The sequence below is a fragment of the Podarcis liolepis genome (assembly GCF_965112155.1).
Source record: "Podarcis liolepis genome assembly, chromosome: 7".
Taxonomy (NCBI): Eukaryota; Metazoa; Chordata; class Lepidosauria; order Squamata; family Lacertidae; genus Podarcis; species Podarcis liolepis.
Window position 1 is genome coordinate 19049415 of NC_139561.1, and position 26847 is coordinate 19076261.

The 26847-nt window shown below is 42.5% G+C and overlaps 1 protein-coding gene across 17 annotated transcripts in view; it reads right to left on the reverse strand.

Moving 5' to 3' along the window:
• KIF1B (kinesin family member 1B) overlaps nucleotides 1–26847 on the reverse strand; it is a 134550-nt gene that overhangs the window by 91191 nt on the left and 16512 nt on the right. For all 17 annotated transcript variants that reach the window (XR_014528383.1, XR_014528384.1, XR_014528385.1 and 14 more), the window contains exons 3-4: nucleotides 6475–6551; nucleotides 1373–1552 (exon numbers count right to left, since the gene is read on the reverse strand). Coding sequence is in view for 14 of the 17 variants with exons in the window: in XM_083512781.1 (XP_083368907.1) it covers nucleotides 1373–1552; nucleotides 6475–6551 (257 nt within the window). In the remaining 3 variants the exon portion in view is untranslated. The remainder of the gene's footprint in view (nucleotides 1–1372; nucleotides 1553–6474; nucleotides 6552–26847) is intronic.

Consider the following 26847-nt stretch of genomic DNA (forward strand, 5'->3'; position numbering starts at 1 on the left):
CCTTGCTCCCTGCTTCCAATTGCAGACACACAGCCCTGACACCTGGCTGGCATTTTGCTTAACCTACCACCAGCTTCTGGCCATAACTCAGCCCTCATCAAATGTCTGCTCTGCATGTGTTTTTCCCATTAGCACAAGAAGGGTTTTCACTGTCTATTTTACACTCAGGGGGCATAGAGCCAGCAGCATCTGCTGATGATCCTATAGCAGAACGAGGGCACAAAATGCCTATTCAGCAAAATGTATTTATTGAGGCTGAAATCTAGTCTCAGCAACTGCCTCCCCTCCCAAACACACTTCATTCAATTAACTTGATAGCAGCAGCAGCACAACCAATGGCAAGTTATACATAGGAACATAGGAAACTGCCTTATACAGAGTCAGGCCATTGTGCCATTGAGCTAAGTGTTGTCCAAGATGACCAGTAGGAGCTCTTCAGGGTTTCTGGCAGAGGACATTCCCAGCCCTACCTGGAGATGGTAGTGATTGATTCTGGGGGCCCCTGCATACAAAGCAGATGCACTAACCACTTAGCTACAATCCTTCCCTTAACACATAGGAACGTAACAAGCTGCCTTATACAGAGCCAGATCACTGGGTCATTGAGCACAGTAAATATACAAAGATGAGACTGTTCCTTTTCAAGTGCCTCACCCAAATCCACTTTTCCTCTTCTTCTTTTTTAGGACAGTCATTATAATTGGCTGATCACTGGTTTGTGTTTGTTCCTCTTGCTACTGGCAACCGAGCTACGCCCTCCTTATAGATGTGTTTGCTGTACTGTATATTGCTGTTTTTCTGACTCATTCATACTGCTGCCTTGTTTTTATATTGACTGTCAGAATTGCTGATTTTATGGGTGCTATCCACTTAGATGTATCCTACATTCTCTGGAAAAGACTATAGATAGGTAGATATAGATAGATAGATAGATAGATAGATAGATAGATAGATAGATAGATGATAGATAGATTTAAAAACCCAAACTTTTCTCTCTGTAGGTGACAAACCGAAAGTTCTTTGAGATCGCATGTTGCATTTTCACCTACGGTATTCTTGTACGGACACAGTTGCCCCCAAAAGCGTGCAAATGAATGTGTTCTTCCTGCTACAAGTTTTCCATAAGTAATGATATTTTGATTGTGCTCTTACAGAATGTTGAGACAAACGCACATAAATCCTAACTTTAATTTTGACTATTTAAAATGTCTTCTTTCTTCCCACACCTTTTGCATTTCTAAAAAGAAGGCAACGATTCTGGATGAGGAAAAGAAATTGGAATCTGATTCCTGTAAGCTTCAGAGAAATCCCATGTGAAAGCCAATTGCTCGAAGCGTTTTGCAAAGCAGGGCACCCCAAGTCTCTTCCTTACCTGTGGTATGATCCCTGCCTGATTCTCCTCCTGCTTCCCCATCATCGTGTAGGACTTCCCAGCTCCAGTTTGGCCATAGGCAAAGATACAGACATTGTAGCCCTCGAAGGCGTGCAGCAACATCTCCTTCCCAATATCATTGTACACACGATTCTGAGATGCGAAGCAAGGATCATCAGGCTGCAAAGATTTAAACAGAAGGGTAAGCAGAGAGTCAGTATGGATCCCATTAGGAATGGAACAACTGTAAAGGGTTTCCCATTAGGGCATCTGGCAGGCTAATGTGAGAAGAGAAAGCTGGACTATGAGGGGGGACTTTCATCTCATCTAGCAGATCTCATGTGATATGTTCTTAAGGGAAAGAGATAAGGGAATCCAAACATTGTGATACAGCCTTCCACAGAAAGGCAGTAGCAGCTGTTAACAGGCAAGACTGGTAAAGAATGGTAAGGGTTGCTAGTGTGGGAAGCACTCCTTGGCCATATAAAGCTGCCCTCTGTGGAGTCAGGCTGCATTAGTCCCACTAGCCCAGGAATGTCTACTCTTGACTGGCAACTAGTCTCCAAGGTTTCATCTAGCCTTGCTTCTGAGGACCTTTTCCCTAGAGATGCCAAGGATCCTATTGAGGGATCTGGTTGGCCGCTCTGCAAACAGGATGGTGGACTAGATGGGCCTTCAACCTGATCCAGCAGGCTCTTCTTATGTTCTTAAACAATGGGTATTTATGAAGGACATACCCTCAGGGAATACAATGCTTAAGATCAGGGATGGGGAACCATCTTCAGCCCAAGGGCCACATTCACTTCTGAGCAACTTTATGGGGACACATGCCAGAAGGGCATAGAAGCATAATGGGCAGAGCAAATCATGACCATTTACCTCTGTACAGTAGGCTAGTATCTACACACCCCTCTCTCCACCCTCCTCCATCCAGGCAAGTCAGAGTTCAAGGATACAGTCCAGCCACACACAAAATACTTAAGCAGAAAACAATGCAGGGCTTGTAAGGTGTGTGTGTTGCCTGAGAAGGAGTGTGGCTGAGGAGGGATGTTCAGCCTAGAAAAAATCCCAAGGGTCAGAGAGATACGGGCCTGGAGGCCTGAAGTTCCTCGCCCCTGTTTAAGATGTTCCTCCATTACCACAACCAGTTACCAAAGGAAGTTTGCAGTTCCTATCACTCAAGTGTATCCTCGTGCACCTTTAACTATAGATTAGCATTAGATATGGCCGCTTTGGTATCTAAGTAACAACAGTGACTACTTAAAAGGAAGGTGATGAACTTCTAAGTCTCCTGGAGCCTTGAAGTTGCAAGTGCTTTTTGTTTCAGGAGATCAAGAGGATCTGCTTCTGATCTCAGCGACAAAGTGCAACCAGTCATGAAAACTAACCAGCTCATGCAGCTGTCCAAGCAGACTTCCCCAACTGTTTTATTAAAAGCATCTTGCTAATTTGTAATGCCAAGGAAGAACCTTGTCGCAAGTAGATATCTTCTGCAAGTTAGCAAGTGGACAAACAGGGCTGGGAGAAAACTAAAGGCAGCTGGAGTGTTTACAGTGACAGCTTTATTTGGTTCACAAATCTGGAAGTATTGGGGCAGTCTAGGGATGCAAACCTTGCTCACGTTTTGAGGAACCTAAACTGAAAAATGTAAACGGGGGTAGCGAGGCCAAATTCATAAACTGTTGAAATATTTGTAGGGGAGAAAGGGAAACTCAGCTGTAGAAGAGGGCAAGTAGTGAAACTGCCATGCTATTACTGCAGCTTACAGGGTGATCAATTACTGCATATTACGGGTACACCATTGTTCACATGTCACAATAAGCCAGGTTTGGCCATGAAGAAGCTGGTAACTGATCACTCCCACACTGTTAAAATTCACTCCATGAAAGGACCAAACAAAGCAAAATGGTCTGGCTTCCTGTTATAGCTGAACAAGAGTTTGTGGTTTGTTTTCACAGTCAGAAGCCAACCTTAAACCATAGCTTGTTGTTGGTTTACAGTGGTGTCCAAACTTTTTTCAAAGAGAGCCAGATTTGATGAAGTGAAGGGCTGTGAGGGCCTATCAAAGGGCCAACCTTTTTTAGGACTGAAGTTGTTGAGTTTTTTTAAAAAAATTACCCCAGGAAATAAACTGCTACAGAGGCCGGATTAAACCAACAGGCGGTCCGCATTAAGCCCCTGAAACGGACTTCAGACATGCCTGGCTTATTGGTTCGTACATAACATTGTTTATCAAACTATGGCCTATTCAACCATGGATTAGTGTTATGTGTGAACCTGGCCCATGTCTGAATTATGGGTTGTTTACTGACAACAAGCCATGGTCTGATTCCTTTGTTTGTTCTTGGCTTATGAATCTGAGTTTTAACCATGGCTGGTGCTATGTGAAATATGAGCAGCATTCCTTAAGAATGGTTTGTTGACCACTCTACCCCACATATTTACCAACTTACCAAGGCACAAGGCAAGAGCAGCTGGAAAACCAACCAAGTTTTTAAAAAGCAAGCCATAGTTTGCTTGTGTTGTTAATGTGGTAAATTCAACCATGGCTTAAATAAACCATGGCTTAGTATTGCATCTTGTTAGGGAACAATAAACTAAAACAGCAGGTTTGGATGTAATTGCAAGACAAACTTAACTGTGGGTTCCTGGTTTGTTTTTCTCTGTCACAGCAGGTGAAGAGCAAAGTGGAACAACTGATAAGTCAGAAACCCTGGATTATCACAACATACTGAATTTGCTCCAATGTATGACTCCTCAGTACCAAACATTTGCAGTAGCAAATAAAGAGAATAAAGTGCTACAGAGCACTAGAAAAATACCTTTCCCTCTCCCCCTATTACCGCAACTAGTCCCACTGCTTCTCTAACGGCAAAGCCTTGCCAGCTTGAACAGGCTCTAGTTCCAACTCTCAAACTGAGAACTCAGAACATTAAACTGAAATAAAATATAAAGGGCATAAGCAAAGAAGTCAGTGCCAGATGCTCCTTTTTTAAAAAAAAAGGGAATCATTGTGTTTCACAATCTTACTGAAGAAAGATACAAACATACAGAAGGCTTCAGAGAGCAAGCAAATTCAAAGAGAAGAAAAAATAATACTATTTCTTTAAAAAGAGGCTTCCAAGCATGACATAATCCGAAGCCTCGGCTGACAAGCAGAACATTTTCCCGTTCAAGGAATAAGTGGAGCAGATTAACCCACAACAAGATGACTGCCCTGCTATGCTCTCCGTGGAAAACCAACTTACTACTCAATTAAGAGGAATAGCTTGGGGGAGAGGGTCAAGAGAGAGAACGCAGACACACGCATGCAGGCGTGCAAGGATCAGATGCTAAATTTTATCTTGGTGGGGCAAGTTCATCATCACCATGCTCTGATGGGAACTATCTATCATACTACAATGGTGGTGCTGAGGGACATGAGAGGGGTGTGACCAAGACCACCTAAATGGGTTTGGAGCAAGAGGGGACATTTCAGCCAGGTGCTTTCCTGCTCCTAGATAACAGTGGGGTCTATGCAGAACAGCAGTCTTGGAAGACTAGTATAAAAACAGCTTTTGCCAACCTTGTGCCTTCCAGGTGTTTTGGACTACAACTCCCATTAGCCCCCAGCCAATGATGGGCAGGGCCAGAGCAATTAATGTAATTTTTAGTTTTGTACAGTAGGCTACTTTGCACACACTCCTCTCTATCTACACAAGGAAAACGCATTATCACAGTTCAAGGACACAGTGTAATCAGGCAAAAACACTTCTCATGTATGGTCAATTGTTGAGGATAGGCCTGGGGAAAGAGAAATGTGGCCTAGAGAGAGTACTGAGGGCCAGACAGTGATGCCTGGGGGTGGGGTTGCCACCTGTCCTGTATAATACAGGATTGTCCCATACAACGGTAACTCCGGTTACGAGCTTAATTCATTCCAGAGGTCTGTTCTTAAGCCGAAACCGTTCTTAACATAAGGCGCGCTTTCGCTAATGGGGCCTCCCGCTACTGCCACACTGCTGGTGCGCAACTTCCGCTCGCATCCCGGGGCATTCTCAACTAGGGGCATCTACTTCCGGGTTAGTGGAGCTTGTTACCCGTAGCATTCATAAGGAGGACAGTACATAACCCGAGGTTCCACTGTATTTTAATGTAAAATGCTATGTCCTGTATTGATACAGTTTTGTTCTGCAATAGATTGTAATAGATTGCTTTGATGTCACTTCAGCACCAGATTGGTGGTGGTGGGGTGTCGTTCCCCAAAAGCCCTACATTAGGTTTCTGTGCCTGTGGTTCCCTATCCCTCGGGTAGCAGAACAGTAGGGCCATTTCATAGCTTCTTTGTTCAGGATGCAGAGATTAGAAAACAAAAACAAAAACACTCTTCAGTCCTTTGATTCTTCTGAATGAGAGCCAACTGGGCTCAGTGGCTACTAACCCTGTCCATACCTTCCTCTTGGACCAAAATCAATTATCCAAGTTTACATCTGTTGGGAATAGGGAGTGATTTTTTCCATCTACTCCACCCTTATGACAAGTGAAGAGCAGCCACGGCTAAGCCCAACAATTACTGGAAGTAAGCAAGACCTCAGATTCAGCTTTCGCAAGTGATTTTTTTTTGGGGGGGGTTGTTTGGAGGAGAGAATGTTTTATGATTTTAGTAGTGGGGTGGAGTAGAGAAGCTGAAGGCACAGCACTGCACTGCCCTCCTCCTAATAACCCCGCAGATTAAAACTCATCTTTCACCAAGCCAGAAATAATCCTATAGAAAGAGTTTCCTTTCTGAACAAAAAATAAAACTAAACAGTCACAGCAGGAAAATGTTTGCTGTTCAAATTCCATTCTCCAACTCCTTGGGCCAACCCCTCTCCTCTATCATCTTTGCACACACTTGTTCTTTGCCACTTGGAATTTAATCTTTCTGAAACCCATGATGGAAAAAGCAGTTAAACATACACCGAGATGATATTTGGAAACTTCAGTTGCTAAAACCACAATAGAGTCAAAGGAAGAAAACAGCTGCTTTAGGGGGCAAGGGGGGGTGTCCAATCACCAGCTGGACAGACTTGGATTCCACCTTCAAAGGGGATTGTTCTATGAAACAAAATCAGAGCTCTTACCGATGTGTGAGACCAGTAGGAGTAGTCAAAGCTGAAGGATTTGGGTGCTTCCTTGGGATTCTTTGGGTTGAGAATACCTAGCGAAAAATAAACAAACACATATTTATTATCGAAGAACTTCAGGAAAGGGCAGGGATAGAAGTTATGTTAAACCAGCCTTTTTTAATATAGTGTCCTCTAGATGTTGCTGGACCACAACTCTCTGTCCAGTGGTCATGCTGGCAAGGGCTTATGAGAGTTGGAGTGTCTCAACAACATATGGAAGAGAAGGCTACACTAAATCATGGTTTCAAGTTGGCTTGTTCAAACGACCCATAGATAATATTGACTCAGAGGACACTACTACCTGCAGTTAACCAAGAGGAGATGGGAAAGCTTATAAAGTCCACTTCATGGTTACATCAGAATTGAAAACATATAAGCCCAAGGCTCACTGCAGCTTGTTCATGTCACATTAAACTATGGCTTATCTAATTCCTGTAGATACACAAATGAAGAACCTGGTATTTTTGTCTTCTAACACCTCAAAACCTAGCACACATAAAAGAGTTCTATAGGGATTGCCTATAATTATATCCACTCAGCTATAACGGTAAACCACTACATGCACTTTTTCTTTAAGACACTGTATTAAATATTTGAATTTGTAGCCAACTGTGCTTTGGCTCTGTGAAGTCGAGCGTGAACTATCTTACATTGGCATCAGAGCAATTCAATTCTAATAGGTTGGGAGGGGAAATTATTTTACTGGCTCTGTTCCCGTTCCTTTCATATTACCCTGACATACAGACATAAGAATGAAATAGCCCTGTTGGATCAGACCAAAAGACCCATCTAGATCAACATCCTGTTCTCACAGTGGCCAACCAGAAGTCTATCACAAGCAGGACCTCAGTGCAACACCATCCTCCCCACTTGCAATCCCCTACAACTAGTATTCAGAGGCATAAACCCTCTGATAATGGAGGTAGCAGACAGTGATTGGGACTAGTCGCAATCCACAGCCTTATCCTTCATGAATCTGTGCAATCCCTATTCAGACAGTTACAATCATTATGTCTAAGCTGCACCAGGAGAAGGCTTTCTTGGTGGCTGTGCAAAGGCCTTGGAACTCCCTAACCATCTTTCCCACTTTCTGTCATTGCATGGACCTTATTCTCCTAGTAGATGTTTCACCTGCAGACATGTCCAGTTCTAATCCTCCCCCTGTGAGGTATTACCTTGATTTTATTTTTTTCATTTACCCTATTTCTTGCTTTCTTGCTAGCTTGCAGTTTTATTATTTGATTCTTGCTCTTGTTGGAAGCTACCTTGAAGGCAGGGTATAAATCTATCAACATACAGGAAGAGTGCAACTCAGATGAAACCACTGGGAGATGGATGAAGGCTCCATCTTTGGGGGGGGGGAATGGTTATCTATTCTGTCACTCAACTCAAAAGCGTTCATACATGTCAGGTTATGTAAGAGTTTTCATGTAACCCCTCCAAGGTATGGCTGGTGCAACAATCTCTTTTTGCTTTCCAACATCAGATGAAAACATGGTTGTTTCACCAGGCTGTTTACAGGATGTTAGCGGTTAGACTGGATGCTAATATTTTTATTTTATTTTATTTTTATTATTACATTTAAGAATCACTTCGCACAAGGCATCTCAAATGCATATATAACATATATGCAACAGTTACACATATAAAAGCAATTGAAACAATTATATAAAAAACAATTTTATATAAATTTTAAATAAACACTGCTTAAAAACAACAAACAGCATATTCAACTCAAATCCAAGACAGATACTAACTGAGATAAGCAATTTAGAAGGCTTGTTGAAAGGGAACATCTTTAACAAGTGCTGAAAAGACAACAGACAAAGCACCTGCCAGATATGCAGCAGGGGGGAGTGCCACCTGACAGGTGCCCCCACTCTAAAGGTCTAATTCCAACATTATGTGGGATAGACCTCCTGCCTAGTTGGTGTTCTTCTACATACTGTTGATCCATCTATTATCATGCATCTCCCTGGGATCACTTGCAATGAAGTGCAGGTTAGAAATATTTCAAATAAACAAATAATTCAAGAAGGCAACAGTTCAACAGGTGCTCTTTGAAGCAGGTCAAGGAAATGCAGGCTTGTTCATAAAGGGGTGTGTGTGTGTGGGTGTGTGGGTGGGTGGGTGGGTGTGTTTGTGTGTGTGCAGGGAAACAAGAAATTCACAGTCATGGGGACACGGACACACACACACACACACACACACGTCATCTTGCCTTTGGACCAGTAAGATCTTCTGGGTGAGGTAAAAAAGATCTTCCTTTGAATTATAAACAAATACAAAAGCTTGAGGCATATCAGTAATGAAAAGCCCAAGGCCTCCTGCGAATTTCACAGCAGGACCCATTCAAGCCTATTTTGAAACGCAGGTTAGCAGCACAAAGATAAAAGGCTCATAGCCTATGGATTTGACTTCAGAGGCTTGAGACTCTACAGAGCACTGAGGGGGGAGATTTAAAGAAAAGCCCAACGTGGAAATTGGGGGTGTTTCCTCCAATTAAACCATTCTTCTGCAAATAAAAGTAGATGCAGAGCCCACACGGGAGATTTTAATGTAACTGACTATTTTTTTAAAGAGAGAAAGAGTCCACAACTTTGGGAGCTACCTCACCTTTCTACAGCTAACCAAAATCCAAGTCTAAAACCCACCACAATCCCTTATTTCAATGAGACCCAGGTTTTAACCTCTCTGGCCCCACAGTAAAGGTTTTAGGTGGCATTACATTCTGGACTGTTCATTGGCCAGTTACAATAGCTTCTTTCATCTGCCCCTTCTTGTGCTAAGGCTGCAAGCACAGCTCCTGAAAAGGAGAAAGCTCGCCCCTTGGCCTCTCCCAAGCTAAGAAACATAAAATGGAAGCAATGGAAAAATCAACTGAGAGTGTGACAATCATGCCATCTATCTCTCCAATCACACATCCTGCAGAAACAATTAGGCAACCTCCAAATATTTTCTGACCACATGCTACACGCACCACATCCAACGAAGATAGACCAAGATTGGCTTTGCTCAGGTTCAAACGTTAATGCCAAAATCTTGGTTCACACCAAAAATTAAGTTGTTTGATTATTGTGTATTCTAGGACAGGCAAAACACAGGGTGTGTATGTGTGATTTCCCTTCCCACCCCCCACCCCCGGCTTCCTTGAGAATGCCTGAATGCTGGCCACAAACACCGGGCTCCGAGTGTGGGGCTCCGTACCGAGCATGTTTGGTAAGAACATAAGAGCCTGCTGGGTTGGTCCATGGATTTCAGCATCTGGTTCTCACAGCAGCCAACCAGGTTGCCTGTGCTGAGTTCAAATGTTATGCCAAGACACAACATGCCCCAAATGTGGTTTGCAAACTAGCTTGAAAATCAGAGTTTCAGAACCAAGTTCAGTGGCCACTCCTAAGCCATGGCTTGTCAGAAATGTTTCTTCAGGCATCACAAACAGGGGGGTTTGGTATCACACCTAGTCCAAGTCCTTTTCCTAACATAGCATGCTTGGCATCCCTTCTGTTCAGACACTCAAGCCCCTGAACCTTTACCATAAGAACATAAGAAGCTGTCTTATACAGAGTAAAACACATTGGTCCACCTAGTTCAGCACTGTCACTGACTGGCAGTGGCTCTCCAGGGTTTTAGGCAAGGGTCATTTGCAGCCCTACAGGGAGATACTGGGAATTTAACTTGGAATCTTCTTTATGCAAGTGCTCTACCACTGAGCTACAGCCCTTATCCTTGCATTCTGCCTTCACATGGCGTCTAACACCCTTGCTTGCCACTACTCTACAATATTGCACAGACTCCGTGTTCCTGAACAAAACTGTTTGCAAAGGTTTTAGAATGGGAAGGGGATCTGTGGGGGGCCCTGTTTCATGTGCAAACTGCAAATAGCAACTGTTGCTACTGCACCTCTCTCCTTGTTGATTCCACATTTAATGGATTTGCCTTATGCCGGCGCTCCTGACTTATGAATACCAACAGTCAGGCAAAAGCCAAGGATTAATATCGCTTACACCAGAGGCCACTGTCACATAGAGGAGAAGGCATAGACTCTGGATAGCAACGGGGGCATCAACACAAGCTATGAAATAAAAACAGAGAGCTGGTAACCCAAGCAATCCCACACACTGCAACAACCATTACAGGAAGATCTATATACTTTCACCCTTTTTTGGCTCTAAAAGCAGGAAATGCCCAAATGAATATTTTCAAGTCTCCCCAGTCCAACACTTTTTGTGTTTCTTATCCCATAAGCAGCTCATCAACTGCAACCGTAGAGAGATAAAGGAGGGGGCAGGAAGATGCAATCCACAATGCAAAGTTTAAAGAGGTTTTCATATAACAGTTACTGTTAGCACATATTAAGGGGGTGCTTATTTTATCCAGACTGACAGGGCTTTAACAACCAGTGCAGGGACACCTGGGCTGGGGGAGAGGACTGCCACTTACAGAAGAGCCTTAGCTCAATGCTAGGGCACCTGCTTTGCACACAGAAGGTCCCCAGCATCTCCCAGTAGGGCTAGGAATGTCCCCTGCCTGAAACCCAGGAGAGCCAGTCAGCCAATTGGTGCAGATACTACTGAGATAGATGGAACATTGGTCTGACTCAGTATAAGGAAGTTTCCTATGTTCCGAAGCAAGATAAACAAGGCACAGACTTTAGATGAGAAGATCTTGCAACAGAGAAGGGCTTATGCACTCTACTGGATTTTGCTCCTACTGCTGTTATGTGCTGCTTCCCATCCAGTGGCAGAATATCACCACACTCAATAATCACAACTTGACCAGGATGTGATAATCTTATTTTTTATTTCAGTGTCCGCTGATTTTTACTTATGTCACTGTGCAACTGTGGTTATGTATAGGCAGCCAATGGGAGATCAGAAGGCTCTTGATCACATCACCTGGACTACATGGGGCAATATACAGCCCAGGGGTTGCTCAGCTGCCTTTGTACACCTCATCCATGGGCTGAAGTATTGAGTTTCTCCCACTCTAAGACATTTCCAAAGCCATGGCTGGTGCCCTTGGAATTTTGGCACCCCGGGCAGTTGCAGCCACTGCCGCTTTTAGGCAAACCACTTCTATCAAGTTAACACATAGGGCCCTTCTATAAACAGCTGTGCTTGGCTTGAGGCAAGCCCATCTATTTGGCTTGCTTAGCTTTATGCTAGCATGTTTAAGATACTCACTTACTTGCCTCAGAGTAAAAAAAAACAAACCCTGGCATACATCCACAAGGGGAAAAACACAACAGCTGATGTACATACCATACCTATTCTTTCACTTGGGAGGCAACAATTTTGGGATAGGAATTTGGAAGTGCACATAAGCATTTAAAAATGCAACTCTTTTCACACCATAACCAAGCTGTAGTTACACCTCAATCCACTTTCCCCTCTGATAAGCCACTTTACTTTCCAACATTCTCAAGCAATAACAAACAAACCAGGCCTTCCTTTGGAATCCTAAATATCTTTGGAAGGTTACAAGGGCAAAGTAATCTGGCTTACAAAGACTCTGGCTTCCATCCCTTCACAAATCTTGAGTCTACCCCACTAAAAGTGTGGACCTGTCTTGCACTGGACTTGAACATGGCTATGCTTCTTAACTTATGCAGGGGATAGATTGCATTTCTTGTATTCCTTGTTTTTAAATGCAATTAGATTTTATTGCCTGTATCTATGACAGTTATGGAATCTAGACAATGGGAGACAAATACTTTGCATACCGGAGAAGCTATGCAAGAGTACTAATCTACACACACAGGACAAGCTTATGAAAGACTGAGTGGGATTCAGGCCATCTGAAGAGAGTTTCCTGCTGTAGCTAAGCTGTGGCTCTCCAGATGATCTTTGATTCCACTCACCATTAGTCCCAGCATGTATGAACAGTAGTCAGAGATGATGGGACTTTGGGCCAACAACATCTGGAGAGCTCCAGGTTGGCCACCACTGCCTTATACCTAAATGAATGAAAATCCCCATGAAGGAAAACATTAAGCCATTGGTCACACGAAAGCCCTGCCACAGGTCACACATACGAGTAAGTCAGTGGGAAATGCCAGTACAGATGAATGTTCAAAGGAGCGCCTGAGGGAAACCCAGCCACATGGTCGGGGTATAAATAATAAATTATTATTATAAAATTATTATCAGTATGCTGGAACACAAAATCCTGCAGAGATACAGTAAGATGTCGACAAAGCTATATAGTCCATTATCGAGCAAAAGTATGGTAAAAATATGACTATCACTATTATTATGGCACACAACTGGTAAATCTGTGACAGTCGTCCAAGCAAACAATGCCCTAGTTCACACAACACAGGAAGTCAAGGTATGGCTTGCCAAAACCACACAAACATGCTGACTCCAAGAGGGTGCTAAGGTGTGGCCTTGTATGTTGTCCGAACTCAGGATCATAGTTAAGGTCTTTTGTCCTTAAGCATGATCTGTAGCCAAGGTTTGTACAGTATACAATTGTCTGAGTAAGACCTATCTGCATCTAACCAGCTATGACAAAAGTCTTTACCTTGGGAAAATGTTACATCATGGACTATGAACAAACCTGCCAGGAAAGCAGTGATGGCGTACCTTTGAGGTATATGGTTATAAAAATAGGAAGGCTTCCTAAAAACAGCCGCTCGACTCATCTGCAAACCTACAGAGAACCTTGGAAGTCAATTATTCTCAGTTTGCCATTTCTATGGCAACAAGCTAGTCTGGTTTCATTGAGAAAATAGTGTTAAAAGTAGAGGCACTCATTTCCTCACGATGCACTGCCTAAGATACTACATGCAGCAATATTTAGGCTTCCAAAGTTGACACTTTTTGATTTCCAGATTCTAAAAAGCCTCTTAAAATTAGCTTTCTTAAAAGCCTCATTAGAAAAAAGGAGTCACTAAACACGTAACACTGCAGCCCATTTAAGTCAAGGTTTGTCTATAGAATTACAAAACATCACAGAAACATATTCAGGCAAGGACTGGATTTTTAACTGACCACTGTGCTCAAGAGAACTTGTGACAAGCAAGGTCCTGATCTAGAAAGCAAAATGACTATTTACCAACATGCTCCAGTCAAAGTTGTTTTTTCTCTTTATATAATCACACCAGCTCAGTTAATTCAGTTATATTTAAAATGTCAACTTTATGAAGAGATCCAAGGGGGAGAGAGCAAATATTGGCCACGCATGAATAAGAACTAGCCATTTTGTAAAAAAGAAATGGACCGAAAGGCAGAAACCTACAGAACATGCCATTCTTATATGAAATATTAAGATGTAGGCACTTGCCAACATTTCATGTTGAGCGCTACAATTATTCAGACATATGAATGGAGAAAGGGGCACAAAATGAAATCAATAGACAACCCTTACATGACATCTGATGCAGATTTAAAAATAAAAAAGAAAGTGCCAGCAATTTAAGAGAATGTTTTAAGAGCTCCATTTCTCAGTAAGAAGCAAACAACAAGATAAAGCCCCTAGCCTTTCCTTTTCCTCTGTGAAAAACTGCAACCATCCCTATTTTATTCTCAGCTGCTTGAGCAGCTACCAGTGTTTCAGCCTCTAGGGAACGGCTATAGAGCTCAGTGGTAAGGGCACTTGAAATCAAGCCACGGCCACAAAAGAAGGAAGAAAGAATAAAGAACACATTTAGAATGTGCTCCCAATTATTGGCTTTGATATTTTGACATCATAGTGATGCAACTGACTGACGGGTGGAAAGCCCAGCCCACTTGTCAAAGTACCCGTTCACAGAATAGGGGAGGATCTGCTTCATCAACTGGATCCAGTTATTCACCCCTGGTGTAGACAATGCTGAAGGGACGCGGGTGGCACTGTGGTCTAAACCACTGAGCCTCTTGGGCTTGCTGATCAGAAGGTCGGTGGTTCAAATCTTCATGACAGGGTGAGCTCCCGGTGATGTCCCAGCTCCTGCCAACCTAGCAGTTCAAAAGTATGCCAGTGCAAGTAGATAAATAGGTACTGCTGCAGCGGGAAGGTAAATGGCGTTTCCATGTGCTCTGGCACTCATCACAGTCCTCCATGCGCCAGTAGCAGTTTAATCATGCTGGCCACATGACCTGGAAAACTGTTTGTGGACAAATGCCGGCTCCCTTGGCCTGAAAGCGAGATGAGTGCCGCAACCTCATAGCCGCCTTTGACTAGACTTAACAGTCCAGGGGTCCTTTACCTTTACCTTTTTACCTAGACAGTGCTGAGTTAGATGGGACAATAATCTGACTTGCCATAAAGCAGTTCCCTCTGTTCTTATGATATAGTGCATGCACAGCAGATGTCGGGAACTGGTGACCCTCCAGATGTTGCTGAACTATGACTCCCATCATTCCTGACCATTGGCCATGCTGACAGGGGTTTGGAATACAGCAGTTCCCCGCCCGGCCCGGCCCGGCCCCGCCCCCCCTGGCCACAAGGCAAATTATCAAAGACACAGGGCATTAAATTGTGATACCACAAACAGCCACAAAACAGAAGGCACCTAGAACAGAAAGCAAGCAGGGAGAACAGGTTGGAAAGTAGGCAGGCAGGCCTTCACTATGATTTCATAGGGTTCACCCTTGCAGCTGGAATAGTCCCAGTTAAAGCTTTCATAGAGCTACATCATGGAGTCCTGGTGCAGACCATTATTATACAGGCATTCCCTCTCTGGATGCACAGCACTCCATGCTAATAATTTAATTACACATCCCCTTGAAAGGGAGAGGCGCAAAAAGGCAGGGAATCACAGCACGGGCCCACGTTAACCACTCGCTTGTTTTTAGAAATAAATTTGTTTATCTGATATTTCAAAAGGCCCAATGTGGCAATTAACAATTCTGTTTGCAAACCAACCCTCGCATGCTTTTGTGCCACGGCTATAATTAGTTTCCATCACTGTGGCACTAACAGCAACTTTGAGGATCTCGGTTCACCCCAGCCACCTGCTTATGAGAACTCAGAGGCTTTAATCAGGGATGTGCAGTGGCTTTTACACTGCCATTTTATGCAACACTGACCACTCTTGATGCCCCTTTTGAGGCATCTGCACTTGCCATTAAACAAGAAAACAAAAAATCATTGTGAGAAAGAGGATTTCATTGTTTCCATGATCAGATTTGTTGGGTGACATCCAATTAGTCATACAAAAAATAAGCCCATAGCAAAAAACAAAGACAGACAGACAGACAGACACACACACACACACACACACACACACACACACACACACAACCAATGGGCTTGTCACTTAAAACAACTGATTCTGATAACTATGCTTTGAATGGGATTAAGATTTTCTCCCTTGTTGTGTTGGCATCTAATAACAGCCACTCCAAACTGGTTGCAGAACAGTGGTTTGACTTGCATGTTAAGTCAAATATAGCATTTTATTTGAAATATTTCTCTTTTTTAAGGTATTCACTTACTCTTAGAGCATGTTCTTGACATGATACAAGCTAATTCCTGTTTACTTATCAATCAACATATTTTATTTATTTACTCAATGATTCATACATTTATATCCAAGCTTTCACCCAAAGAGTTCAGGGTAGCATACATGATTCTCCTTCCCACCACCACGACTATAATTCTCACAACACCCCTGTAAAGTAGATGAGGCTAAGAGGCAGTGACTGGGTTAAGGTTATCAGTGAGCTTCACAGCCAAGCGGAAATTTTAACCCTACTCTCCCAGGTCCAGTACTCTAACCACAACACCACAAGAACAAGTGAAGACCAAGGGGAACTTGCTCTATGTTGCTTATTTTTAAATCCTGCCTTTCCTCGGGAGGGGACTTACTTAAGAAGTCTCTGGCTGAGCAAGATACTGGATATGATGCTATCCAGTAGAGCCTACTGCTATTAGAAAGCTGTGCAATTGCCTGAAGCCAAGCAAATGGCTGACATTTTCCCTGGAAACCAAAGGAGTAGAAGCAAGGGTGAATGCCTTTCAATTTCATCTATAGCCAGGAAGTCTTGTTTATTTTTCAGGATGGATATTAGCAATCCTCATGGGCAAGGGCTCATACTGGCAGCCTTGAGAATGGAAAGCATTTCAAGCAGGATGTGTTATTTTTCTCTCTCTCAAATACATTCCAATGCTGCCATCTAAGCCTCCTTCGACTCTGTTAAAATTCCATCTTCGTCCTTCGGAAGCAAATGTGTTCCCTGAAGATAACCTGAGCATTGCCCAAACAGACAAATCTTAAAAGAATCCAAATACTCAAGTATACAGTATGCTTCTGCTGTTTCCAAACCACACTAAGTAAACAGCATGCACACAAAGTAAGCAGTATGCAAAAGGGCAAGACATGTGCGCGCCATGCCATTTTCATCTGCTAAATTATGCAGAGCTTGGATTTAATTTTTAATCAAGCTGCCTTGCTGTTGCATAAGGAGGCATCCTTGGTTTTTGTGCAAGCTGCCGTTTCCCCCCCACTCAATAAATGACACAGGATACCCAACAGAACTGGAAGACTGATTAACGTGCATAATACTAATCTGTTTTAATGTATGAAACAAAACAGTATACTTACAACTTGGGATTGCAGCAGCTTTTAAAATACATCCTTTATTGGTGTGGCCTGGAAATGAAACACTGAAAGGCCTGAGTTCAAATGCCTCTGGGAGCCAAGAGCTCATTAAGTGGGCTTCAATCAAGTTTATTACCATGGAGTCTGCTCTCATGGTGGAAAGCCAGAACACTGGCCTACTTCACAGGGTTGTTCTCAAGGCTGTTTTGTTTGTTTGTTTGTTTGTTTATATGTTTGTTTGTTTGTTTGTTTGTTTCATTTATATGCCACCTTTATCTTCCAAGAATCTCAAGGTGGTATACATGGTTCTCCTCCCCATTTCATTTCATCCTCACAACAACCCTGTGAGGTATGTTAGACTAAGAGATGGTTACTGGCCCAAGGTCATCCAGTGAGCTGGGTGGCAATTCGAACCCTGGTCTCCGAGGTCCCAGTCCAACTCTCTGATCATTACAACACACTGGCTATTAGTATTAGTAGTATAACTACTACTATTAAGATTTATATACCACCCTTCATCAAAAGATCTAAGGGCAGTTCACAAAATGCAAATAAATAGTTAAAACAAAAACAAAACAATATCCCCCCGACACACATTTAAAAGGCTTTAGAATATTAATCAGCCAAAGGTCTGGTTGAAGAGGAATGCATTCACCTGGTACCTAAAAATATATAATGAAGGTAAGATTATCTGGGGATAGCATTCCACAAGTGGAGAGCCACTGCAGAGAAGGCCCATTCTTGTGTTGCCACCCTCTGGACCTCACATGTAGGAGGCACATGAAGAAGGGTCTCAGATGACAAACACAGAGTCTGGGTTGGTTTATATGGGGGAGAGGAACTTTATAAGAGGAACTTTACTAGTAATCAGAGAGTTTAGTGTTTCCAAAGCATATACTTTTCCTAATAAAAAGTGTGTTTGTGAATGTGTGAATATTAGCACTTCAGACTTTTAAATCCAAATGTATTTTATTTAAAAAACCATGCTTACTCCACTCCTCTGCCAAAAAGGCAAAAAGACTAGCTTATAGATCAGCATAAAATAAAGACAGTCCCTGCCTTGAGTTTACATTCTAAAAGACATGACACAAAAAAAGGGAAAAGAGGTGGGAGGAAGAAGGAAAGCAAGCAAATTCAGGCCCCTGTTCTTGAAGCAACAAAGTTCTCATAAGGCCCAGCCAGGATGGAAAGTGTTCCTAATATACACAATTTATATCTTTTGGTCCACTAGACTCTCTTAAGAAAAACTGCTTTGAAGTTCCAGTTTGAGCTATTGTAAAGCCCAAAAACCTTCAAAAACAAGAAAAGAACAACTAAAATCAGGGGATCCCATCAGCCATCAATTTAAGCCCAAAGGTAATGGTGATGTGATCCCATCCACCCTCCCCACAAAGACACCAGGAGACCTTAGCCCTGCAAAGGGCCAGTTAGCACAATAGCCGGACAAAAGGGATGCATTTTGCTTTGTTCTCATCCACTTAGAGAAGCAGCTGTGGCATATGGCCTTGAGATGCAGCTGTAGCATATGGCACTAGACAGAAGATGGCCTTCTCTGAGATGAGAAAGAGTATGCCTACAAAAGCAGACCCAATTTACAAAAGGGATGGAATCTGGCATGGGGAAATGTACAAGGGACTTTGGGTAAGTTACCTGATGTGGGGCAGAACAGACAATTACGCTGTTTGGTTTTTTCTAGGAGAATATGTCCAGTGCCACCAAACCTACAACACTGATGCTAAATAAATAACTGTTTCCAGGATGCAGATGCCACACTCTTTGCAGGTATGCCATCAAAATAGACATTGTTGCAGTGGAAGAGAGTAAAGGTATCTAATGTATTATAGGGATAGTGCTTTAAAGACCCTGCAGTTCAATGACACGGAAAGCTCACCAAGTAGGTCACAATTACTCTGATTTTACAGATGGGTAATGGAGGTGGAGAAATAAATGCTGTATGCTAGGCCTGGGTGATATCTCGATATATCGCCCAGGACCGGTATGAGGAACAGACCGCAATGTCGGTTTCACTCAGTGGTATATGGCTGGTGAGACCACCATCCCACTCTGCCCTCATATGACAAAGAGGGAGAAATAAGATGTGTCACTGCATGTGGCCTTTTTTGGCAGCCGCCAGCAACATTTGATGCCCCCCTCCAGCAGCCCTCAGTCAGGTCTTTGAGAAGGAGGTGGGAGGACTCTAGGACCCGGCCACAACCTTATACTGCCTTCCTAAAGCCCAGCACCTCACTTAGCCAGCTTTGGGAAGACAGCGTGAGGGCTGCTGCTTGGGCTTCAAATTTTTGCCTCTCTCCCCTCCCCCTTCACTTCCCCTTCTCCCGTGCAACAATGTAATGTTTCATGTTGAAGTATTCCTGCAGCCCACTTTGCATGAAAGTTTGTCTGCCCTGAATTATAAAGGGTTGTACCGAACGAATTCCTACTCTGAGTAGACCCACTGAAATTAATGCACCAGAGATATCCAAATCTATCAATGCCAACAGATCAACTCTGACTAGGATACAACTGTAAGTTAGCTGAACTTTGATTTCTACCAAAATGAATGGAATTTATTTTCAACTATCTTAGACTACATACACACCATACATTTAAAGCAAATCCCACCTCACTCCCATAAAATAACCCTGGAACTGTAGTTTACCCCTCAAAGTGACATAGTTCTCAGCACACTTACCAAACTACAGTTCCCATTATTTTGTGGGAAAACAATGTGCTTGAAATTTATGGTGTGCGTGTGGTCTTAGTCTGGATATAGTCTATTGCTTCCAGGATACTGCATCTCACACTTTTGGAGAGCATCTGTTATGTTTGTATAGATATTAGGAGGGATGGTACAATAAGTAGTGTGAAAAGCAACGGAACATGCAGCTTTCAAATATAGAACACAAATCAAAAGTCTAGTCAAAATCACACTTTTACATGGAGCAAGCAGGAGGGGAAGATACTAGAAAGTATTGGACACCTTACAAAAATCTAATTAATATAATCTGGAAGAAGATATCACGTTACACCAGAACAAATGTAGAGAAATGGACACTTCCCAGCTGCAGAATGGCACTCACTCTCAAGTCGAGCAGCACAGGAATTTTTCAAGTTATTTGAAAGAAAGGAAGCTTCACGAACACCCTTATGGAATGGCTTAGAATGGAATTTAGCTGGATTTACTCCCTTACTTTAGGAATTCTAGCTCTGTACCAGGAGAAGAAGGGAAAGAGCAAGCAAGCAAGTGAGCCATGCAGAACAGAAGGAGGAGGGGGGAGAAGAGAGAAGCTGCTGGAAAAGCTCTCATCCTCAGCTGCTCTCCCAGATCCAGTTGCTATAAATACCAACTCTGCAGCTGGCGTTTCAGGAGGACAACATGCCTGCTCCATAAATGTGGGCTGCAATCCCACTAAGAGCAGGGGCCTCCTCTCCAAATTTCCATATGGAGCCTTTACATTTCCAACATACATTCAGGAACTTAAGAATTTGCCTTATAAAAAGTCAATCCGTTGGTTCAGCTAGCTTACTGTTGTCTAAACTGACTGACAGTGGCTCTCCAGGGTTTCAGACAGGGAGACATTCCAAGCCCTACCTGGAGATTGAACATAAGAGCATGTTGGATCTGGCCAATTGTCCACCAAGTCCAGCATCCTGTTCTCACCTGGGACCTTTAGTGCATAAAGTACATGTTTTACCACTGCTTTACCATTCCCAGGAATGTAGAAATCTACCTCATGCAGAGTCAGCCCACTGGTCTATCTAGTTCAGTATCCTCTACATTGCCTGGCAGTGGGTCTCCAGAGCACCAGACAGAGGTCTTTTCCAGCTCTAACTAGAGATGCTAGGGATTGAATCTGGGACCTCTTCCATGCAAAGCAGATGCCCTGCCACTGAGCTATGGCCCTTTCTTACATCAACAGTTACAGGGCACTTTTAAACACATTGTCCCCAAGAGATAAATTCATTTCATGCAAGAAACTGAAAAAAGGTTACATGAAAGCAGACACATTTATCACAGACAGATTAGTGGGTGACAGGCAGAATTCCTGAATGGAAGGATTTGAATTCAGGAGGGGGGGAGGAGGATTGAGCAATGTAGTTTTTAGGAGGAAAGCATTTGTACATACATTTAAAGAGATATACAGAAGAACCAGCAGCACATTAAAGAAATTCTCTTTTCGCATTTGAAGAGAGGCCTGCTTTAAATATATATATATATATCAGTACAGGATTCAGCTATCATTACTGTGATTATCCTGGATTTGTAACCAGGCCAGCCACTCACTGCCAGCTCAGACTAAAAAGCAGCTGCCCATAGAATGTATTTGCTTATATGTTTTGCTCAACTGTAGGAACAGAGGGCCCATGTTCACAAGCTGAACAACTTTGGTTATTGAAGGGAAGCAGTGAAATGCACTAACAAATGCTTGAAGAACTGTTTTTGTCTCATATCCAGCTTTTTAAATTTTTATTTTATTTTTAGAGGCAGAATCTTACAATTATAAGCCCTCTGGCTAAGGTTTCTGTACAAGGCAGAAATAGGTATCCTGATATCACTGTGACACCAGGCAAAATGACTGGTGGGCTGCCCCACCCACCTGTCCCCATGAAATGTGTGTGAGATAAGGATGGAATTTTCCAACCCTGGGATAAGCTGTTGTCTGTCAGATGGTTTACTTTCTCTCAGTGGTCACAAAGAGAAATAAAATACCCAAACTAGATCTCTATGCAATACAAATATCATTTGTAAGAGGTAAATAATATAGATCCAGAAAAATACCTCTTTCTCTCTCTGAAATTCTAACCTTAAGGGCCAGTTTTAATAGTTCATATTGAAATATTTTAGAAAGCAGAGTTCCCAGAGAGATAGTGTCCATTCAAGCATCCAGAATGAAACAATCTCTCATTAATTCTTTTACAGTACTTTTTATCTGGGGGTTAGAGAATACATAATATAGCCTCTTATGAGACTGTTCCTTGGGCCATCTTTAGGTGACAAAATATTTGATTGTCATCATGTCTCTTGGACCTGCTATGATTGTTAGTTCTTGCCAAAAAACAAAACAAAATAATTGGCTCCATCAAGGCTGTGATTTTGCACTTTATGCTTCTGTGTTTTCTCCTATTGATCAGTTGACCATAATAAGCATCTGAGTGACTTTCATGGACACCAGGGCAGGGACACATAGAAGTTATTCCTCTTCCTAAAATAAAATCTAGCTAGTACTATGGTGGCAAGTGCTGCTGCTCCTCACTTCTGCTTAGTTAAGCACTGCTTTTGAAGCAACTGGGTCAGCTAATTTCAGAGCCATCAAACATGCCAGTCATTTGCCTGATCCCTACCCTGAACTGATTCACAAGGTTTTTGTCCACGCTGCTGCACAACAGCAAGCAGTGATCCCAGAGCCCAGGCATCATGCCGAGACCTGTGAGTAAGCAGGCATAGCCTTCTCTCATCACTCTGTACTTTCTCCTCCATCTGTTGTTCTGATCAATTCTCCTTAGCCTCATCTCTTGACCTAGTAACTTGAGAAACAAGACTGATTCCTCATCTACAAAGAAGCCCCATCTATGGCCAGAATCCCTTACATAAAAACTGGAACAGGAAACTAGTTTATGTGTAAAGATTACCAGACATCCAAACTGTGCTCCAATAATAGGTTTCTAACTGATTCTTATTAAGAGTAGGCCCATGGAAATGAATGGGCCTAAGTCTTGGTTATTAATTTAAATGGGTCTACTCCAAGTGGGACTAGCATTGGATATTGTTACTTACATTCACTGCAATTTGGCTGGAGCAGTTTCTGAGCCTGCTTCGTTGCAGTTAAGGAGTTTTGGCATAGTATTTGACAAAATAAATAAATATATTCTTCACCAACATCAACCAAGGACACAAGACATTTAATACAGTAGAACCTCGGTTGTCAAACACTTCATAAGTCGAATGTTTCGGCTTTCAAACGCCGAAAACCCGGAAGTGAATGCTTCTGTTTTCGAACGTGCCTCAAAAGTCGAATGGCTTCCAAGGAGTGCTTCTCCATTTTTGAAATGGATTTTGCCAACCATCAATTGCGCCTTGATTGTCAAGCATTTCAGAAGTCGAACGGTCTTCCAGAACGGATTACATTCAACAACCAAGGTTCCACTGTATACACTTTTCCAAACCTGCATTCACTATACTCGTCACACTCATTCCTACTACAGATACTAATTATGCAACAGAAGCAAAGATGGTTGGACCATGGCATCCAAGTAGATTCAGTACAACTACAATTTATCAGGCAGCTCAATTCTGCCAGACTGTGGCTTGAATCAAGTATGGATTTTTATCACTTTACATGTTGTTAATTACTTGACCAGTGCCAGGAGACTTGTGTTCTCACCAACACTGCCTTGTTAATGTGTCCCTATAACTAATTTGCTTTCAACTAATGATAATTGTCTGTTCTATTTTGCATTTTTAAGGATTTCCCACTTAATTCCACTAACCATGTGTATATATTCTTGCCAATTAAGTACAGTGGTACCTTGGTTTACAACCATAATCCATTCCAGAGGTCCATTTGTAAACCAAAATGGGTTGTAACCCAAGGCACGCTTTCGCCAATGGGGCCTCAAAAAAAAATTAGTTCGTAATCCAAAAAAAATTTTAAAAATGGGTTGTAATAAAAAAAAAAGGTTGCAAACCGGGACACGCACTTCCAGGTTTGACGTGTTTGTAATCCAAAACGTATGCAAACCAAGACACCACTGTATTGCAGTTCATCCAGCTGATGAAGTGGACTCTGATACACAAAAGCTTATTTTTCTGAATACATCCAAGCTGTTCTGTGTGCATGCTTGCCACCTTTGCATATCCAGAGAAACAATGGCACAATACAGCTAAGAAAGAGCTGCCACCAATGTCCAGTTATCCAGGGTCTTTCTAGCTTTCACGTCATTTTAAGTTTTTTAAAAAGCCTTTGATCACACAGCCAAACTATGAAGCCAAAAGGGTCAGCAAGAACCAGAGAAGCCAGGAGGCAAAAAGTCCTGCATTTTGCAGGAATATTACTTGCTTCCTTCTGACATCAAAAACTATGCTGGTGAACTCACAAGTCGGAAATTAAAGCAAGAAAGTAGAGGATTCACTGGTCTGAATGAACTTCACCACTTCCTCTGAGGCTTGCCTAGCTGTCAAGCCACTGACTCCATCCAAGGAGAGACATGAAATGTTGATATCTGAAGTGATGTGCCTCTGGGATTCCTGGCTTGGATGCAACTGAATTAGGCTTTCCACTTCTTCCTCCTGGATGTCCCACTAGGCTAGTGGGAGCAAGCATCTACTGCCATCTGAAACCTCCGCCCACCATTTTGGTAACCTTTCTCCTAAGCTATACCGAAAAATGTATTGGGGTAAGTGACTTTTATTTCTTCAGCCAGCTACCTAGCCGCAAGGGTAGTTCTAGCAAGATAGGTCTCCGATTAAGCAGTAGGAACATAGGAAGCTGCCTCAGACAAAGTCAAATCATTGGGTCCATCTAGCCCAGTTTTTTTCATACTTACTGAAACCATCTCCACGTCACTTCAGACAGGGAAGATTTCCAGTCCGATTCAGAGATGCTGGGGATTGAACTTGGGACCTTCTACATGCAAAATTGATGCTCTTTTACTGAGCATTGGCCCACTGCCTGATATATGGCTAATGGTGGTCAAGATCTCAAGTTCCTGGTTAGTGTCTTTTGGATTCCCGAGGGTTTCTCAACCATACTTGTAAGCACCACCTTCTTAGGAAGAAAAATGTCAAAGATCACTGGTGCCAAGCCACCTGTGATGTGAACATGTCTATGGTTATTAGCAAATAAGAATGTGGAATGTTATTGTTCCATTTCTCTGTATGCAGTGAAATGCACCAGTGGTTGAGATCTGCATCAGAAGCCCATCTCTGGATGCTTCCAACTTTGATGGCAAGATGAGTGGCTATCAAGGTATTTTAGGTGGCAATGCACATTTCCCCACATCCATTTGACTGAATGGATTAGACTTTAAGGTCCCTTTTGAAAATACTGAAAATTGGGGGGGGGGGGAGACAATAGAAGGTGCCTTGCACCAGCTCAGACTATTCATCCACGTGGCCTGGCATTGTGTACTCCTTGATACCCCAACATGGTGCACTCCAGAAGTTCTGGACTCAAACTCCCAGCAGCCTCAGATAGCATGAGCATCAAAGTGAGGGATGATGGGAGTTGTAGTGCAAAACATCTTGGAGCACCAGGTTGGGGAAGACTGGTCTACTCTGATGCGGGCTCTTAAGGGCCTCCACAGAGATATTTCAATTCACTTGAAATATCTACCTGACATCAGGAAGTGAAGCTGGGATCTTTTGCATGCAAACCAGGTGCTAGCACTTATATGGTCCTTCTCATAAATAACTAAAGATAGAAAAGAGCATACATTCCAAGCCAAAATAAATAAATAAAGTATCCCATGTAGCCGAGAGCTCATGCCTTTTCAGCTTCATAAACCACAATCTCTTAAAGGCAGCATCTGTGGTTTACTCCTGACAGATGGGACCACCACACTGCTTTAAGCAATGGGATAAAGGGGTTTGGAGAAGTGCAATCCCATTGCTTAAGTCACAGATGATCCAATAACATGAAACACAGCGTAAAATATGGGGAAAGGATACTGTAAGATCTCTCTGCAGAGAGGGAAATAAAATTCACATTTAATTAGTTTAATTCTGTGTTCAAATGGGATTTATACATTATCAACCCAGCTTGCAGTTGTAAATGAGTTTATTTGTCCCCATCAAGTGCACAAGAAATGGCTCAGGACTTCCACAACAAAAGTAGAAAACCAACCACAGAACTTGCATAGAAAGGAGATTCCAACTAAGCACCAAGAAGAACTTTCTGACAGTAAGAACTGGTTGATAGTGGAACAGACTCCCACAAGAGATGGTGGACTCTCCTTCCTTGTAGGCTTTTAAGCAGAGGTTGGATGGTCATCTGTCATGTAGGAGCTATTTGAGATTAATGCATTACAGGGCTGGACCAGATGACACTTGGGGTCCCTTCCAACTCTACAATTCTATGATTCTATGTTGTATATATTGCATTCATAATGGAAATCTACTGGGCAGAATCCAAATTTAAGTCATGCTTGAAATCCACTGGAACTTAAGTTAGTTGTGCCACCATCCAGCCATGTATTTTATGCTTTGCCAGCTGCTTAAGAGCCAGCTACAGGGTAGAAACCACACAACATCAAAAATGCAGTGAAACTAGCTTTAAAAGTCAGTCCACCAGTGAAAAGCTAGAGATGGATGTGATGGCACATGCATTTACTAAACACAATGGCAGCATCAGGCAATTATATCAACTTTACAGAAAAATAAACCAACATGCTCCATATTGCTCCTGGAAAAATAGGATAGAGTACCATTATTTCAGGGACACTTTTGTGGTGTATGAAAATATGGCAGTTAGATAAAGAAAATATCAAAATGTGTAATTCCTCTGGGTGGAACGAGCTAGATAGGCAAGTAGGTAGGTTGATAGATATTCTGCTGAATTTCTGGATTTGGGGCAAGCAATTCTGACTTTTTTGAACTGTAACATGAAGGCACTCAGCTGCAGCTTCCAGCACTGTCAAAAATAATGCTGTTCATTGTAATAATGAGTCTTCAGCACCCAAGCTTTTTCGTGATGAAAGTGTATTAGCAATGTAAGAACAACTACAAAAAACAGAGATTAGTATGCAAATAGGAAGCTTGATGGCTGACCTTTGTAGGAGAAAATCTTACTCAATGTTCT